The following is a 15,851-nucleotide window of genomic DNA, read 5'->3' as shown; positions in this document are numbered from 1 at the left end:
AGACCAGCCATTTCTCTAACTTATATGTTTTTTTTTTCCACATATAAAAGTAGTAGACTTTTCTTTTCGGACCTTAGAACAAATTCTGACAACCAACATCTTAAAAGACGGAAAAATATTTATGTATCAGATGACAACAATCACAATATATCAGCATTTTTAAATCCTTAAGTTATTTTCTATTCTAAAATATAGAGGCAATAAGGAACAGCATTTACATGTTATCATACTATAAATACATTGCTTCCTGAGCAGCTAGGAAAGTTTAATGAGAACAAAATTTAGTTTCCAAATACTCTTCACAAGCTGAACTATTTCATTACGCATCAGCCAAAGACATTTGTATAAAATAAGCTTATATTATTTCTGAACAAGTTTCACAGAAGAACATTTATAAACATAGCCTAACTAATTTAAACACAGCAAATTTAACAACTTTTCATTCTACAAAATTACTGTATAGAAAAGATTGCCAAAGGGGATGTTAAAAGTGCTCTCTTGCTTGGAGTTTTTCTAGATGAGCCTACTTCTAGTGTAACCTGAGTCATCTGCTGGTTCTCAGGTCTCTTCTGTCATTTTTCCATCACTTCTCAATAATCACTACATATATCAATCAGCTCTTTGAAGACAGGTAAGTGTGCCAACAAGCAAGCAAAAAACCTAGTTAGTTCCTACCACTAATTTAATTTTAGGATGTTTCTGTAAGGAATAAAATGGATGCTAGTCCTCTGTAACTTCACTGGGAAAAGCAGAATTCCACATGGCTTGCACATTTAACATGGGTGCTCTTTTCATCCATGAATAATAATGTGCTTACTATTTCAGTGGATGTGGTGTGATAGGGAACAGCAGAGTGTACAAGTGAGAGCCAGCTTTCCAGCATCTCACTCCCATGTCCCTGTGGGCGCACAGGCCAAGGTGTCACTGTCACCTCACACATAATATCATGTAGCACCACCAATATGCAAAGCAGCTGTTTTAATTCCACCACCTCTCCACGTCTTCCACCACATCCAGTGCCTAATTTTAAAGTGCAAATTTAAAAATTTAGGGAAGCTTTACTTTGGAGGAGAAAAAGTTTGGGGGCGGGGAGGGTTGTTTTGTTCTTCAGAGTAATCATGACTCATTAAGCAAAGCAAGGTAGAGTGAAGCTACCAGCTTTGAGATGAAGCATATCCGGGCAAACAAAAGCCACAACCAATTCTTTTCTTACTGTATTGTTTCAATGAGACTGACACATAGTTTTTATCAGAAAGGTTTTAAATTATATGCTAAGACTGAATGCTCCCTTCCTTCAATAATTATTTTTCCCCCTTTTTTGTTGGTATTTACAGTGCAGACCCCAAAGAAAAGAGCTAGAGAATTTGTGCTATTTCATCTGTGGAAAGCACCAATGCCAGTGCACCACAAAATCCACCCAGCTCTACCACCACCTAAAATAGTTTTGGACTGATTCCTGTAGCTGCAGCCTCTACTGATGACTTACAAGAGCCAGGAACTGCTCTTAGCCCTCACAACTTGTCAGTGGATCTGTGTTTCACTTCAATCATTACAACATAGTCAGAGCACTAAGTTTCTGTTCCTCTCTCAGAATGCCCCAATATAGCCAAAGTGTAGAGTATTTGCTGTATCTGACATAACCCTCAGAAATGTACAGTCTTAGGCCATATTTAAAGAATCAACCAGTAGGATTACTTGGCATTGGATTGTGCTCGTCACTCCCTTTACCTCCTGTCACAGTCGTGTGGAGCTGACCCAGCCATACACATCACTTGCAGCTGTGCTGGGAGAGACCAGGTCTACAGCTTCAACCACTTTTCTTTGTGGCCAGCACTAGAAGAGCACCATGTGGTCTGTTCAGAAAATACCTCCAAACACAGAGACAAATTTGACATTTCCGCTTGTTGGGAACACTCAGAAGGCAAGTTTTGAGCCAGTCAAGCTCTGGCTCACATGAGCCACACTTTAACTGCAGTCATCAAGGGCAGAGCCAGTGGGCTCCCCCCCAGCAGATGGGGCCAGCCTAAGTGTGCCCTGGGCTCTGGACTGCCCAAGCACACCCACCTTGCCAAGAATGGTTGGCTGCAAGTGAACAGAGTAGCTCGGCTTCAAAAGATGTGTGAAATGGCTGCTGACTGTAAACACTCCTCCATGGTGCTTCTTGGTCAATGCTGCCTTTAACTCATGATAAAGCTAGGAGAACACTTCTAAAGAAATAACAAACGAAAATGAAGTTGTCTAAATCCAGTAAACTAGCTAACTAAGAAAGCAGTTTCTGAGAACAGCTGCCTGGAAATAGTTTGTGCTGGGTGAAGAATGTCCAGAGTTTTTGCCATTGCACTCTTGACCTTTCTATTAGTAACAGAGCCAAATCAAACCAAAACCTCTTCAGCGAATGCTGTCTTAAATCAGAATGCTTTAGAACTCCCCTAATAATCACAGATTAAGAAGCAGTATATAGAAACTAAACTGTGATTGTCTTGTAATCATTTACTTCACAGTGTTCACTTAGAAACTGATTAGAGCGAATCACCTACTGCAATTATACCTGGAGCTTGAGATCAGTATACCACTGTTGCCTGGGCCAATCCTACCATTTCATCTCTGAACTTGACTTCCAAGACTTCGACTCCTGCCACACCTTCATGAACAAAATAACTTAAAAGTGGCATTCTGCCCCCATCTCATCTATACCTGGGCTGGAACCAGCAGATGCACTTGTTGCCACATCAATTTAAAAAAAGATGGTACCACAAATCAGAAGAAAAGCTTGTTAAAAAACCAAAAAGGAACTGCAGAAAAATCTACTCAGGTGACTCCATCTTTTCTTCAAAGAGAAGAAAAACTACACTACTGGCATCCCAGAGTGCAATCAGGTATGTCTTCATCGTTGTTGAATGCTTTTCACTAGAAATAGCCACATAATGGGGCTTTACTAAAACTGGTTACCCTGCAATATAGCCCATTTATTACCTCTTCAACAGTTTTTTTACCAATGCTCTCATCTCATCTCATCTCATCTCAATCTCATCTCATCTCATCTCATCTCATCTCATCTCATCTCATCTCATCTCATCTATCTCATCTCACCATCATCTCACTGTTCCCACTAACTACATATACTTTCTCTCACCTGTGCTTCCACAAAAAATTAATATCCCCAAGATCAAAATATTCTGTCCTCAAGCCCAGGTCTTCTGTTTGCTGTTAGTTTCTCTGTTACTATCAGCCTACTTAGTTATAGGAAGATTCCAGAGCTGAGAAGGATTATGTCCACCAGTGACCCAATCCAAAGCCAGAAACCAGCTGTAGGCTAATAGCCACATATTCCAATCTAAAGTAATTTTCTACTAAGAGACAAAACCCAAAGTTAGCAGGTATTTTAGTCTTAAGGAAACCATGCAAAGAATTCCCACTGCCTCCTAAAAATAAATAAATATATAAGTTATACATGGCTGTAAGCAATGCAGTTGAGTTCAATGTGAGAAGCCCATTTCAAGACTTAAGGTCAGGAACAAGCACTCGTCAGACCAATACCTTCCTGTGTGTACGTCTGCAACTACTGGGCCTGTTTGGCATAACACTTCAAGGAATGAAAAGGCAAACTCACATATTAAAAATATTGACAAAGTCCCATGGCAAAGTTAAACACAAAAAAGCTTGTCAGGTGTCTCTAAACCACAACATTGTTCTTCTGGCCTCAGAGTTTCCAATTCAGTGTCGGCCAGCAGCACCAAATAAGCTAAAACAGTTCTTTTATAACCCAAGAGTGAACAACAAGCACCACTAATCAGGAATTAAAAATAGCTATGCATTAATTTAAATAAAGATCTCTTGCTAGCCAAACAGCAAGTAAACTCAGCTCCACTAGTCTCTACAGAAGGTGTCTTAAGCTTGACAAACCAGTGTGAGCAATTTTTGGTAACTAACTCTTTGGGTGAGAGACTGTGGAGATAAGCTGGTCTTTTAAAAATTGCCCAAAGATTTTCTTCAAAACAAATGTTTTATAAAAGTTTATGTGCCAAGCTATCTGGAATTATTTTAATAATTTAATACACAACAAGAAAGTGTCATCAGTTTCCTCCTTCTGCTCCTTCTACTCCTTCTGCTCCTTCTTCCTCTTCTTCTTTAACAACTAAGGTACCTTAGAAGGAAAAAAAAAAAAAAGAGGAAAAGAAGAAGAGGAAGACATAATTAATTATGATCTATCTGAAAGCTTATCTATCCTGTTGGAAAGACTCAAGAGTTGTATTTCCTGCCTGTTGCTAACTAACATGAACTTCTGCATACCTCAACTGGTCTTAACTAGAAAAGCCTTCAACTGATGAGCTCCTCGGTTGGATGTTTTTCCAACATCTTCGGTAGCAGGGAATAAAAAGTTACTAAGGCATGGTCGGCAAAGATCAGCGTTGCTTGGTCTTTGGGAGATGTACCAAGTCAGCTCAACTGCTAACAACCAATCAGCACATTACCCTTCTCTTGTGGGGCTCCTACTTTGTGCTGCCTTTTCCAGGACATATATGCCCATTTTAGTGTGGTTAGTAAGTCTACCCCTTACACTACCAAGGGCACTTTTTGCCCACAAATATGTGCCCCATTCCTTTTTTTGTTTTACATTCAAAACTTCTCCTACTGCAACAGCAAATGGGCCACTCCAGGCCATCCTTCCTAGCAGTGCAATTCTCTCATCAGGCTTTCACTTTCTAATAATTTTTTTACTGCAGTTGAGCTGGTTTGAATAGAATCTGGTAACAGATTTCCCATCCACTGCTCCCTGTAGTGAAGCTGTCTCATGTTGTTGACATGCCTGCTGTTATCCTGACTCTATATTAGTGTTACCACTCCTCATCTTCCCTTCATTGATTTAGTAAGCAGGGATAATAGTGAACAGCTAACATCTCCATTGACAGGAATTAATATATTTTAAAATAGATTTCAAAATTATCTAATTTTTAGTCAATAGATGGTTGAATATCTTTTCATATCAGTATTAAATAGGAGAGGACAGCTTACAAATTGAGGCTTACTGTAGTAATGGAGGGTGATATTCAGGCATTAGGAAATTTGCATGCAGTTTTGAAAATTTATTCTGGCATCAAAAATGAACCAGAGCATATTCCTGTCTATCTCTATTCTCTCATTTCACCTCTTTTGTTGAGAAAACTGTAATTCAACTTGGCAGATGAAAGCCTTGTTAACTTATTTAATGCTAAATCTTTCCATTCCCTATTAGGTATTTGACAAAACTACTTGGGTAACTATAGAATAATGCCCAACTGTAGGCTGCAAGACCACTTGGATTTAACACTCCAAAATCCATCAAACGCTGTGGACAGGATCTCAGTAACTACTTCTGAGTAACTCTGAAGAGGAGGGAGGAAAATGAATTTCATGGGCACACAAATGCATCTCTGAGGTTTTTACTCACCCCAATTGCCTCATACCCCAAACTCACCATCCAGCTTTTTCAGCTTGGGTACCCGTTTGGTTGCTTCTCCAATCCAACTGTTCTGATCAGCAGCAAATTTCTCTTGTAGTGGATTGCCTACAAACACCAGCTCCTCTAGTACTGGCAGCTCTGCCAGTCTCACAAACTCTGCTGCAACCACAAAGGTGAAAACACCAACCAGATTGTAGAACATGGAAAGTACATCTGCACCACACATTCCTTTCACCCTCAGTGCAAACATAAAGAGCATGAGATACAACAGGAGAGCGACTGCTTGGGCTCTAACTGGTGTCAGGTTAAAGAATAGGGATGTGTCGTAAAAGAGGTTGAACAAAGATGATTCAAAAGCATTAATTTAATTGGACTTAAAAATTAAATTCAATATTCTAACTATTTTTACTCTGTTGCATAAGTAGATGTTTAGGGATTTTGCACATGTCTGCAGGCTTGTCAGTTAGAATCAAAGCTCCATGAGATACAGCACTATTTTTCACTTGGTGACTTAACTCATGCATTCACCATACTACAGAAGTCTCTACAGAGTAGAGATGCATGGCTTACCCCAGTCTTTCACCAAATTATTTGACATATAAAGAACCTTCAGTTTCTTCATTACATGGATACCCCTCAGTTTCTCAATTAAGTTGTATGAGATCCACAGCTCCTCTAAAGTTTCAGCAACTGCCTCCTGGAAAATGACAGGACTACTCAGATAGGCAGAAGTACATCCTCCTTATTATTCATACTCTTTCTTCACCTTCTACACGTTAGAAAATACTAAGGTATATTAGTCCTCATTTTCTTTGAAGCAAGTCCCTAATTATCAGGCATGGCAAATGCTCATGGGGATTAAAAGGCAAAGGTATATACGCAAATATATGTAAGGAGGACAGAAATTGCTATATTAGAATAAAACAAGATGTAGCTGGCTTGAGGCATAGGGGCAGAGGATAAAATTCTGCCTACTTGTGCACTGCAAGTATATGTGAAGAGAATGCAATTCAACAACTGCTTTGGAAGGGATGTTATATACCATGTGAGAGAATTATTTATCCTGGTATATTCTGGTATGTTTGTGTCTGCTGGCCAGAAATCACATTCATAATTCTCTCAAAAGAGACGTTTCTTTAAACCAGTCATTGCACACTAACTCTGCATTTCACACTTAAGAGATATGGCATCTCTGAAGGTGAGGATAGCTTTGAGGAGAAACATTATCTCTTGAGAAAGAAAATAATTTATGTATTCATTTAAAAAAATACTGATTGAAAATAAGTATTCTTCTGGCCTGAATTCAAATGTAACAAAATTGATCCAATTTTTTCTCAACAAATTTTCTCCAACTAGGTAGACTCAGCCCTGCCAACATCCACTCTAAAGCCATACTGCTCCAGGTGCCAGGTAACATAAAAGAGGGAGAACAGATGATAGCAAAAGGAGAATGTAAAAGGTTAGTGCCTAACCTTTTATTCAATTAATTTTATTGAACTCAGCAAAGACTTGCAAGAACACAGGGGAATTACCTCACATTCTATTTTGTTAGTGAAGAGTTGATACTAAACAGCACATACCAATCCATTCAAGTTCTTTATGTTATTTCTTCCCAAAGACAGAATCCTCAAATTTTCTGTAAAAATTGTTTTAAAAAATCTTGTTAATAAGCAGGGTTGGTTTTTTTTAATAAGAAGATGCTGTATGTCAGGTAAAATGCCATATTCTGCTTACAAACTGCACTCTGAACAGGCTGAATTAAGAATAACCTAACAAAAACAAACCCTCCTGACCTAAATAGATCAGGAATTGATATAGGGGAAAGCTCAGAAATACACTCATGAATACAAAGTTGCTCATGTGTAGGTTACCTAGCTGAAATTCAGTTTTCATAAATACTGAACAAAAATTATTATTTCACCTTGCACCTGAACTCTAACTACTGACTTGCTTCTTTTGATCTTACATAATACATATCCCTTCTTCTCCAGTCAAAAGTGGTTCTGATCTTATTTTAAGGCAGCAGATTTAGTTTTTATATAAAGCTGCCTTACATATGCCTGATGAGAGACATTCAATTTAGTTCTAGTTTGTTTGGCTTTAGCATCAAATACTTGGTATAGAGTGGATGTTTTGAATCTACATTAATATAAATATTTAAGATGCTTTAAAGGTTTTTAATGTTTTATCCCACTAAAAATTTTAATTAGTTTCACTTCTATGTATAACTGCCTAATTATTTTTTCTCATAATAATTACTCAATTGAAGTACAGAAGCTACTGAACAGTTATTTGGAAAGACTACTGGAATATTTTTTCCTGACTAGTATTTCCAATCTTTTGAAGTCTGAGCTTATTATGAAAAGAAATAAATTCATCAAGCTCTTTGACAGATCTCTTGGTGTGCTGTTGGAAAGGATGAGATTCCAGATTCCTTATCTATCCAGCTGGCATTTTAATAGGAACAGAAAACCCTGGAAGTTTTATTCAAAACCTGCAGCTCTTTGCCAGCCTCATGTCAACAGGCAAAGTCTTGAGGACAGACCACTAAGACTTCTGTTCCAAAGTCAGTAACCCAAGAGTTTCAAAGACAGCTGTCCAAGAAAGAGAAGCTCTACTTCTAGACAGGTGGCACATCCATTTATAAAGTATGAACAAAATGAAACCAATCTTCTCCAAAGTGGAATGACATTTTTCCATCCCAGGTCTACAACACTCCAACCTCCCTGCAATCAATAATGCATTTGCAGAGTTGTTGAACTGCAGACTGTCTCCATCACGAGCATGGAAAACAGTAATGACATCACTTTTGAACTGATTAGGTATTGAATAGCACAGCAAGGCCCATGGAAGGGTACTGAAGTGTTCACTGAATGGAATTTTTTGATTGCTGCACTGTGAGAGAGCTGCCAAGGCTAGTGCAGGGATACCTGCTGCAATACACCACTGTTGCTCAGCATGCATTCTCCAGTAAGACTGGTCATTTTAAAGGTCAATTGTAATGTTCTACAAGGAGGGAATAAAAAAAGGATACTAACAGGTACAAATAAAACTGGACACATGTAACAAATGATGGGATATATCCTAACCAGGCAACCAGAAAACAAACACAATGGACAGCTGGCTTGTCACTTACTTAGGTTGTTCAAGTTGGCGATTCTATCAATGCAGTTTGTAGACAGCGATAGTTTCCTTTAAAAGCAAGAATAATCAATTCACAGTATATAAGGGATCACTACATTGGAAGAGTTCCATGTCCCAACACCACTGCATTAGAAATAATTATATGTTCTTGTCTCGTTAGATGGTAAACTAACTGGATGTGTAAACAGACTTAAAATATCCTCAAACCATTAAGATTTCTTCAATTTTATTTAGCTTCTGGGGAAGTACCATGAGTTACTTACATGACATACTGGATTATCTTTTAATGCCTAGCCTTATCAAATGCATGGATGTTTATTTCTGAAATTACTCTAATTCTTTCTGAAAGTCCTGCTCAAATCACTTCTATTTTTCATTAATTTTGGAGGGGATCATAAATGTGACATTTAGGTGATGGACTCCAAACACAGATCTGTAATTATATACTGACAAAGAGTATATAATTTTTCTGGGGACAAATATCAATACGGAATCGACCTTAACACACTCTGAGTTAAGTTACAAGGGTCTTTGAATTAAAAAGGGCAAGTGTGTGCAAAAAGAGAAACTCAGTTAAGAAAAAAAAGAAGAGAAAGCTGCTGCTTTGAAGGCCACACTTAAACACAGTAAATGCGTATTTGCAGTGGACAGCAAAAAAAAACAAATGAAGAGAGGAGCACATTTTGTTTCCAACATGTGTTTAACTGAACTTACTCGCAGTTAACAAGAGCAGAGAGAGCGCCATCCATCTTTTCCACAGGAGGAACCTGCCCATACAGTTTCACTTCCTTTGCCTCTGAAGCCTTCTGGCCACTTTTCTCTTCCTAAAGAAAAGGGAAGGTGAGGAAGAGACTCACTGCTACATGCAAATTACCAAGAACTACTATACTGAAAGAATTACTGCAATAGTGATACTGGAGAAGTAATTCCAATATACTGCTGGAAAGAGAAAGCATTTTGAGTACTGTTATCAAGATTCCTGCTGGTGTAGCACAAAAAGGGTAAGGCTAGCTTATTTTCAAGATATCAAAATAACTTATATATTACATATGCTAGTTTTTACAAGTTGTGTAACACTTCAACAATTTAATAAAGTCGTCATCTGCCACATAGAATGGAGAATAGATGGAAGGCTAAAATTCTGAATTAAGGTATTTCCATGGAGACTGACATACAGAAACCTCAGCTAGGGCCAATCTATAGCAGAAACAAATTCAAAAGATCTGACAGAAAAGTCTTTTTTCCACTTCACCCAGAAATCTCAGAACTCATGCCTGGCTCACAACACAAACTGAGCACAGGGGAATGTGTTTTGGGGGAGAACCTCAACAGATTCATAGCATTAAGAATCTAAAAAAAAAAAAAAATTAAAAAAAAAAATTCTAATTAGCCATTAAGAAAGAATGGGGGATGATGTCACACTTCACACTTTGGAGAATACAGCAAAAGACAGATTTTCTATTTACAACCTAAGTTGACAATTCAGAGCCTTGGAAAAATGGGCATAACTTTGGCATTTAGGTTTATTAAAAAATATGGTCTATTAAAGCTTTTAAAATTCTGAAGTGATGGCAATTATTGACTAAACACTTGGAACAAGTATCTATTTAGAAAGTAGCAGCAGTTTTGACAGCTGCCTCCCTGACAGCACAAAGGGAGCATTTTGTCAGTTCACTCAGTGTTCAGTGCAAGGACTAGAGGTCCATGAACAAAGGAGAAATCTTGGCACTTTCAGAACAAGGACTCTTGTTTTCTCCTCCATTTCATGCATCTACTGAAAAGAGTGATAGCTGAGTGTGCCCCAGTTTACATGGCAACTTTGTAATTAAATTAATCATGTCCCATAAATCTTTTAGTATCCCACAGAAGAACACCAAGTTTTGATAACGTTATTTTTCCTCTTATGCACCCAAAACACTTTAGAAAACTTAATTCAATTTAAAAAAATAATGTTGTCTTGTACACTTATTTATATTCCAATTTCTTTCCAAATTCAGTGTGACAGTATTTTTACTCAAAATTTCTGATTCAGCAAATAAGCATGTCAGATGTTTTGCTGGAATATGGTGATGGCATGTTCAAACATCAAAGTGAAACTTCCATTTTCTGTTCTGAGAACAGTACTGTATCTATTTGTATTTACATTCAGTTTGTAATCTATCCATTAATACCAACAAATAAAAATACATTTTTCTTTAAAAAGATGAAAGAGAGAGCTTCCAACACAGACTAGGCCAGCAGTGAGCACCTGCAGGAAGAAAATTCATCCTGATTGCCAAGTACTTTTGTAAGTAGCTGTGCAACCACAATATGCCATAGAGAAAGTATAGGTAGAACAGATGTGTTTTTAAGGACAGGTTATATGTTTGCCAAGTTGAAGCTGCTTTGATTTCAAGTTATTTTGATTTAACTGTCACCCGGACTGTAGGGCATAGGTAAACTCTTATGCCAAAGGGAAGAAAAACGTTTGGAATGAAACACAACACCAAATGCAATTGTACAAGTCACATGGGCCCAGATTAGGAAGAGTAAAAGGATTATTTAGACTCATCCCAAATAACTTGAACAGAAAAGCAAATTCAGCACTTTATGCCTAATGTTAATGGAAACTCACTGACACAGGCTGATTCTGTCTAAGAGATGTGACAGAGGAGCAAATGAAAAATAAATCTGTAATAGGAAACATGGAGCTGAAGTTCTGGAAGGCAGAAAGAGTGAGGGAGGAAAAGCAAACTTTTTTAATACACCGTTCATACTTCTACTAATGCTAATGTTTGCATTCTAGTTCTTACTAAGAGAGCAGGAGTGAGGTTTGTGGGATAAACCAACATAACTGGAAAAACCCCTGAAATACTGAAGGTACTAAACAATGATAAAATTCAAAATGGAAGTACAGTAATTTCACTACTATAAGGCGCACCCTTTTGACTAAAATTTTGGACTGAACCCAGAAGTGCGCCTTATAGTCCGGTGCGCCTTATATGATGTAGAAAGTTTGGAAATTTGCCAACCCGGAAGTGCGAGCCACGGGGGAGGCTGGCAGGGCTGCGGCAGCCGGGTGGAAGTGGGGCCACGGGGCCATGGTGCCATGGCAGCCAGGTGGAGGCGGGGCTGCAGCCAGCAACTGTGCAGGGGGAGCCGGCGGCGGATCCTCGCTGCAAAAAAAAAAGTGCGCCTTATAGTCTGGTGCGCCTTATATATGGGCAAAAGTTCGGAAATTTGCCGACACCCGGAAGTGTGCCTTATAATCTGGTGCGCATTATAGTCGTAAAATTACTGTAATCTTCAGTTAAAGGCTAGTACCTTGAGCTTCTGGCTTTCAAGTGTATCTGCCCACAATATCACATCCATATCTTCCAGAGACCAAAACATTTATAAATCCTTGCTCTAGCAGCTGGCCAAAATCAGCAGGGAAGCATATGTACACCCAACAGCACATCTGTGCCTTCATCTAAAATTCAGAGACTGGGGAAAGATTCTCACCGGTTTTACTGGACAGTGAACCCGACCTTAGAGCATCCTACATCATCATTTAAAATTACACGCGCATCCTTGTCAGCATACAGCTTTCTGGAAGACCAGGTCAGCCACCAACAAATGAGCTTCTGTATTAATGGAGTACTTTAAAAAGAAAAAAACCCAAGAGACTCATTCTGAGTTAAGCTTTGCACAATATGAGGGACCATATATCAAAAGACATGTAGAAGTCTGAAGTACTGAACTCAGTACGGTGAGAATTTCGTACTTGTTTATTCTGTGGGAAGGACTGCACTTAGGTAAGGTGAAGAGAGCATAATTAAAACATAATACATCCCCAGCTTTGAATCTCTTTGTGGCTTCAGACCAATGCATATTCAGCAGAACAATGCAGGAGGGCAAAATAATCTTTACCAATTGCATTAATTTAACAGGAACGTACAAAAAGTCCAACAGAATGTAGTGTACAAGAGCAGTAATCACCATTTTACTTTGTGAAGCTTCTTAAAGCAGATGTTTCACACAAACACATTTCTTACAATGTTTGAAAAACAAAATCAGTTGAATACAGTCAAACCCCATGCTGCTAAGCACTGTTCTGCTTACCCATCTGGCTAGAGCTTCTTTGATGGTCGTTGCTTTTGCCTAAAAATGAAACAAACTTAAGTGAATAGTCATTCAATTTTTAAAGTGGCTTGCTCACTGCAAACCTATTACCTCTCCCTTCTCCCTCCCTATCCTGCTTTTCTGCCCCTCTTCCACCACTTTCTTGTATTATCTTGGGTCAGCCAAGTCAAAGAAGTTGGAACTCCCCAGTGTCCTGTAATTTTGTTTTCTGGGGTACTTTGCCGCATTTTCAGAAGTAAACAATGGGCTTAATGTCAGGATATTATCTTCCTGATCTTACCCTCTGCCCCATGGCACACTGCTTATTAGGTTTTATGGTGAAATTCAATTCAAAGGCATAAGAAGTTACTGCTTTGAAAACTGTGGTCTAATGCTCTTAAACCCTCACTCTTTCTATTGTGCATTATCAACTTCATGTCTGAAAGCAAGTCTGTGACAGAGAATGATACAGCCTCCTAAAATTCACTGAAGAAAATGAGGTACATCTTGCCAAAACACAAGAGCAATCTGGATTATATATATTTGGGATTTCTTTCCAATTGTTTTGCATTGAGTTACATCATGCGATGTGAAAACAGTTTGGAAAAACCTGAGAGCTGCTCTTTAAGGCTTTTTAAGGACTGACCCACTGACCAGCTTTCTGTTATCACTAACTCTTTACTTTTCCACCTCACATTAGAGTCTTAGTGAAACCACATAAAGATATCCAAAACAGTAGTATATAAACAATGTGCTTAATGCTTCTCTAAACATTAAACATATTCCAAGGTGTCTTTTGGATTAAAGAGGTTTCAGAGATCAATCTTTCACAAACAGTGATCAACAGCCTCCTTTCTACAAATACAGGAGGACTCTAGTTTTGACATCTCTATTGCTCTAGCAGGACATGGATAAAAGCAGCCTTTCAGATAATCAGATATATAACACCTCCACACTGTAAAAGTTAAAAACAACAAACTAACTCCCCCCAAATATCTTACAGGCAGCTTTAGTGTTGGGTACTTTACTCTGGACCACAGGAAACTCTGGTATCAGCAGTAAAAGCTGGCGCAGCTGTATATAAGAAAAGGCCACAGCCACCAAACACCCAGCAGCAGCCTAAAAGCCAGCAAGCTTGAGCATGCATCTTAAACATCAACATGCACCTGCATTTAGACATCCTCAGATGTTCCAGCTGTTTCTGCCCACTGACAGGCATTCATTTCAATCTGGTCTATACCAAGTGATAGCTAGCTCTAAGTCCTATTGGAAATGCAAAACTTGAGCCACAGCAGTAGCTCCCCAGTGTCTGCCAGAGATGAACATCTGCATGACCTCTCCTTCAGAAGATCACACCCCTAATTTCCCACTACAACAGCCTCATTCAAGCCAGTTAATAGCTGCCACCAGTGTGCAGGCAAAAACAGCTGGCTTCCAGTTAATTGGGTAGTTTGGGGCAGAAACTTCATTGCCTTTTTCATAATTACAGCAGCTAATCATCACCACAGCACTTGGGTACATGATATCAGTCCCTCATGTTGAAGGCAGAAATGCATTTATAAGACCACTGGCTGCTGCTGTTTTGAAGTCATGCCTAAAACCAGTTTGGACTTTAAAGCTACTCATCTATGTGAGCACAACGAGCAACTTCTTCCCTCTGTTGACTTTTCTCTGCCGATTTGATGAAAACATGGACATAAGCACAGCAGGTTATCTGGAGAGCACATATCAGGGATTTCATTTTCTTTGAGGTGCACTTGAAATTTCTGTAGGTAAATCATAGCATCTTCTGCCATGGGAGGTTACTTAAGGGAAACTTCCTCCAAGAAACTTATCTGCAGGGCTCTTCTACCTGCTTATTGAACAATTTTCTACAGGTATTTAGACTAAATAAAGTCATAATACTTAAAATGTTCAAAATGCCAAGTGACCAGTGGTGACCCCGAAGTCACCATCAGCATGGCAGGAACAAGAAACAGAATCTCTGAAGGGGAAAAATAGCCACACCTGTACTAGTAACAGTTGTAACAAAAGATGTATTTCTTCCCCAAAACATGGCAGTTGGACACATCGTATTTACAAAATTTAGACCAGACCCCCCCCAGGAAAAAGCAAAACAGCGACACTTCGCCTTTATTTGCAGACATTTATTTGTATTTTAAATAGATGAAATCGGAATTGCACAGCAACAGATACCGAGCTAATCGCTGTAGTGACCGCCGATACTGCCGCCTTAAAACCACGTACTAAGCGAGGTTAGTGAGTTTGTGACTCCCCTCCTTCCTGGCTTATCCCCGCAATCCCCCCTTCCCGAGGCCACCGTGCCCGGCGCAGCCGCCGCCCCGAGCCCCGCGCTGCCTCCCAGGCGGCTCTGGCCGAGCCCGGGCTGCTCGGGGGCCCGGCCCGCGGGGGCTCCGCGCCGCCCGGCCGCAGGACTCACCATGGTGCCGTGGATACGCCAACGCTCCGGTTGCTACGGGCGCGGGGAACGCCCCGCCCGGAACTCGCGCACGAGCGGCCCGCGGCGCCTTGTGGGACGGGCGGGGCCTGGGCCGAGCCCCGCACGGCGCTCACGGCCCGGCCGGGGCGGGGGCAGCCCCAGGGGCGGCTGCCGGGGCTCCCAGCTGGGGCCGGTGCAGCTCATCCGCCCCCCGAGCACTCGTCTGAACGGAACGTGATGGGCGTTTGGCACAGAATTATTGTGGGTTCCGGGCTCCTCACTGCAAGAGGAGCTACTCGAGGTGGGGGCAGTGGAGAGCCACGAAGATGTTGAGGGGTCTGGAGCCTCTCTCTCGTGAGGAGAGACTGCGGGACCTTGGCCTGTTCCGTCTGTAGAAGAGGAGAGCTCACCCATAGATACAAATATCTTAAAGGTGGGTGCCAAGAGATGGTGCCAGACTCCTTTCAGGGGTGCCCAGTGACAGGACACGGAGAAAGAGCCTTCAGCTGAAACACAGAAGTTCCACTTCAACATGAAGAACTTCTTTACATTGAGGGTGGCAGAGCACTGGAATAGGCTGCCCAGGGAGGCTGTGGAGTCTCCCTCTGGAGACAGTCCAAATCCACCTGGACACATTCCTGTGTAACTTGCTCTAGCTGACCCTGCCTTAGCAGGAGACTTGGAATAGGTTATCTCCAAAGGTCTCTTCCAACCCTAACAATTCTGTGAATGTAAACAAATATA

At 40.2% G+C, this 15,851-nt stretch overlaps 1 protein-coding gene across 1 annotated transcript; it reads right to left on the bottom strand.

Annotated features, from left to right (window-relative positions):
- Positions 1 to 100: 100 nt before the first annotated feature.
- DNAL1 (dynein axonemal light chain 1) lies at positions 101 to 15,204 on the bottom strand. The gene is made up of 8 exons (XM_033063014.1): positions 15,108 to 15,204; positions 12,668 to 12,706; positions 9,299 to 9,408; positions 8,577 to 8,632; positions 7,021 to 7,076; positions 6,011 to 6,137; positions 5,456 to 5,599; positions 101 to 4,144 (listed from the first exon to the last, which is right to left on the bottom strand). Exons 1-8 carry the CDS (start codon positions 15,108 to 15,110, stop codon positions 4,074 to 4,076), a joined length of 606 nt encoding a protein of 201 aa, XP_032918905.1. The 5' UTR covers positions 15,111 to 15,204; the 3' UTR covers positions 101 to 4,073.
- Positions 15,205 to 15,851: the final 647 nt, after the last annotated feature.

Source organism: Catharus ustulatus, chromosome 6, assembly GCF_009819885.2.
Source record: "Catharus ustulatus isolate bCatUst1 chromosome 6, bCatUst1.pri.v2, whole genome shotgun sequence".
Lineage (NCBI taxonomy): Eukaryota > Metazoa > Chordata > Aves > Passeriformes > Turdidae > Catharus > Catharus ustulatus.
Note: the sequence above shows the minus strand (reverse complement) of the source record. Positions and strands in the feature narration are given on the sequence as shown.

What these genes read in the sequence shown, in the direction of transcription:
- DNAL1 (XM_033063014.1), bottom strand. An exon ending in AAGAAGCTCTAGCCAGATGG is followed by an intron (nt 9,409 to 12,667) that starts GTAAGCAGAACA and finishes CCTTTTCTTTAG; the next exon opens with GAAGAGAAAAGTGGCCAGAA. An exon ending in TAAAGAACTTGAATGGATTG is followed by an intron (nt 6,138 to 7,020) that starts GTATGTGCTGTT and finishes GTCATTTTCCAG; the next exon opens with GAGGCAGTTGCTGAAACTTT.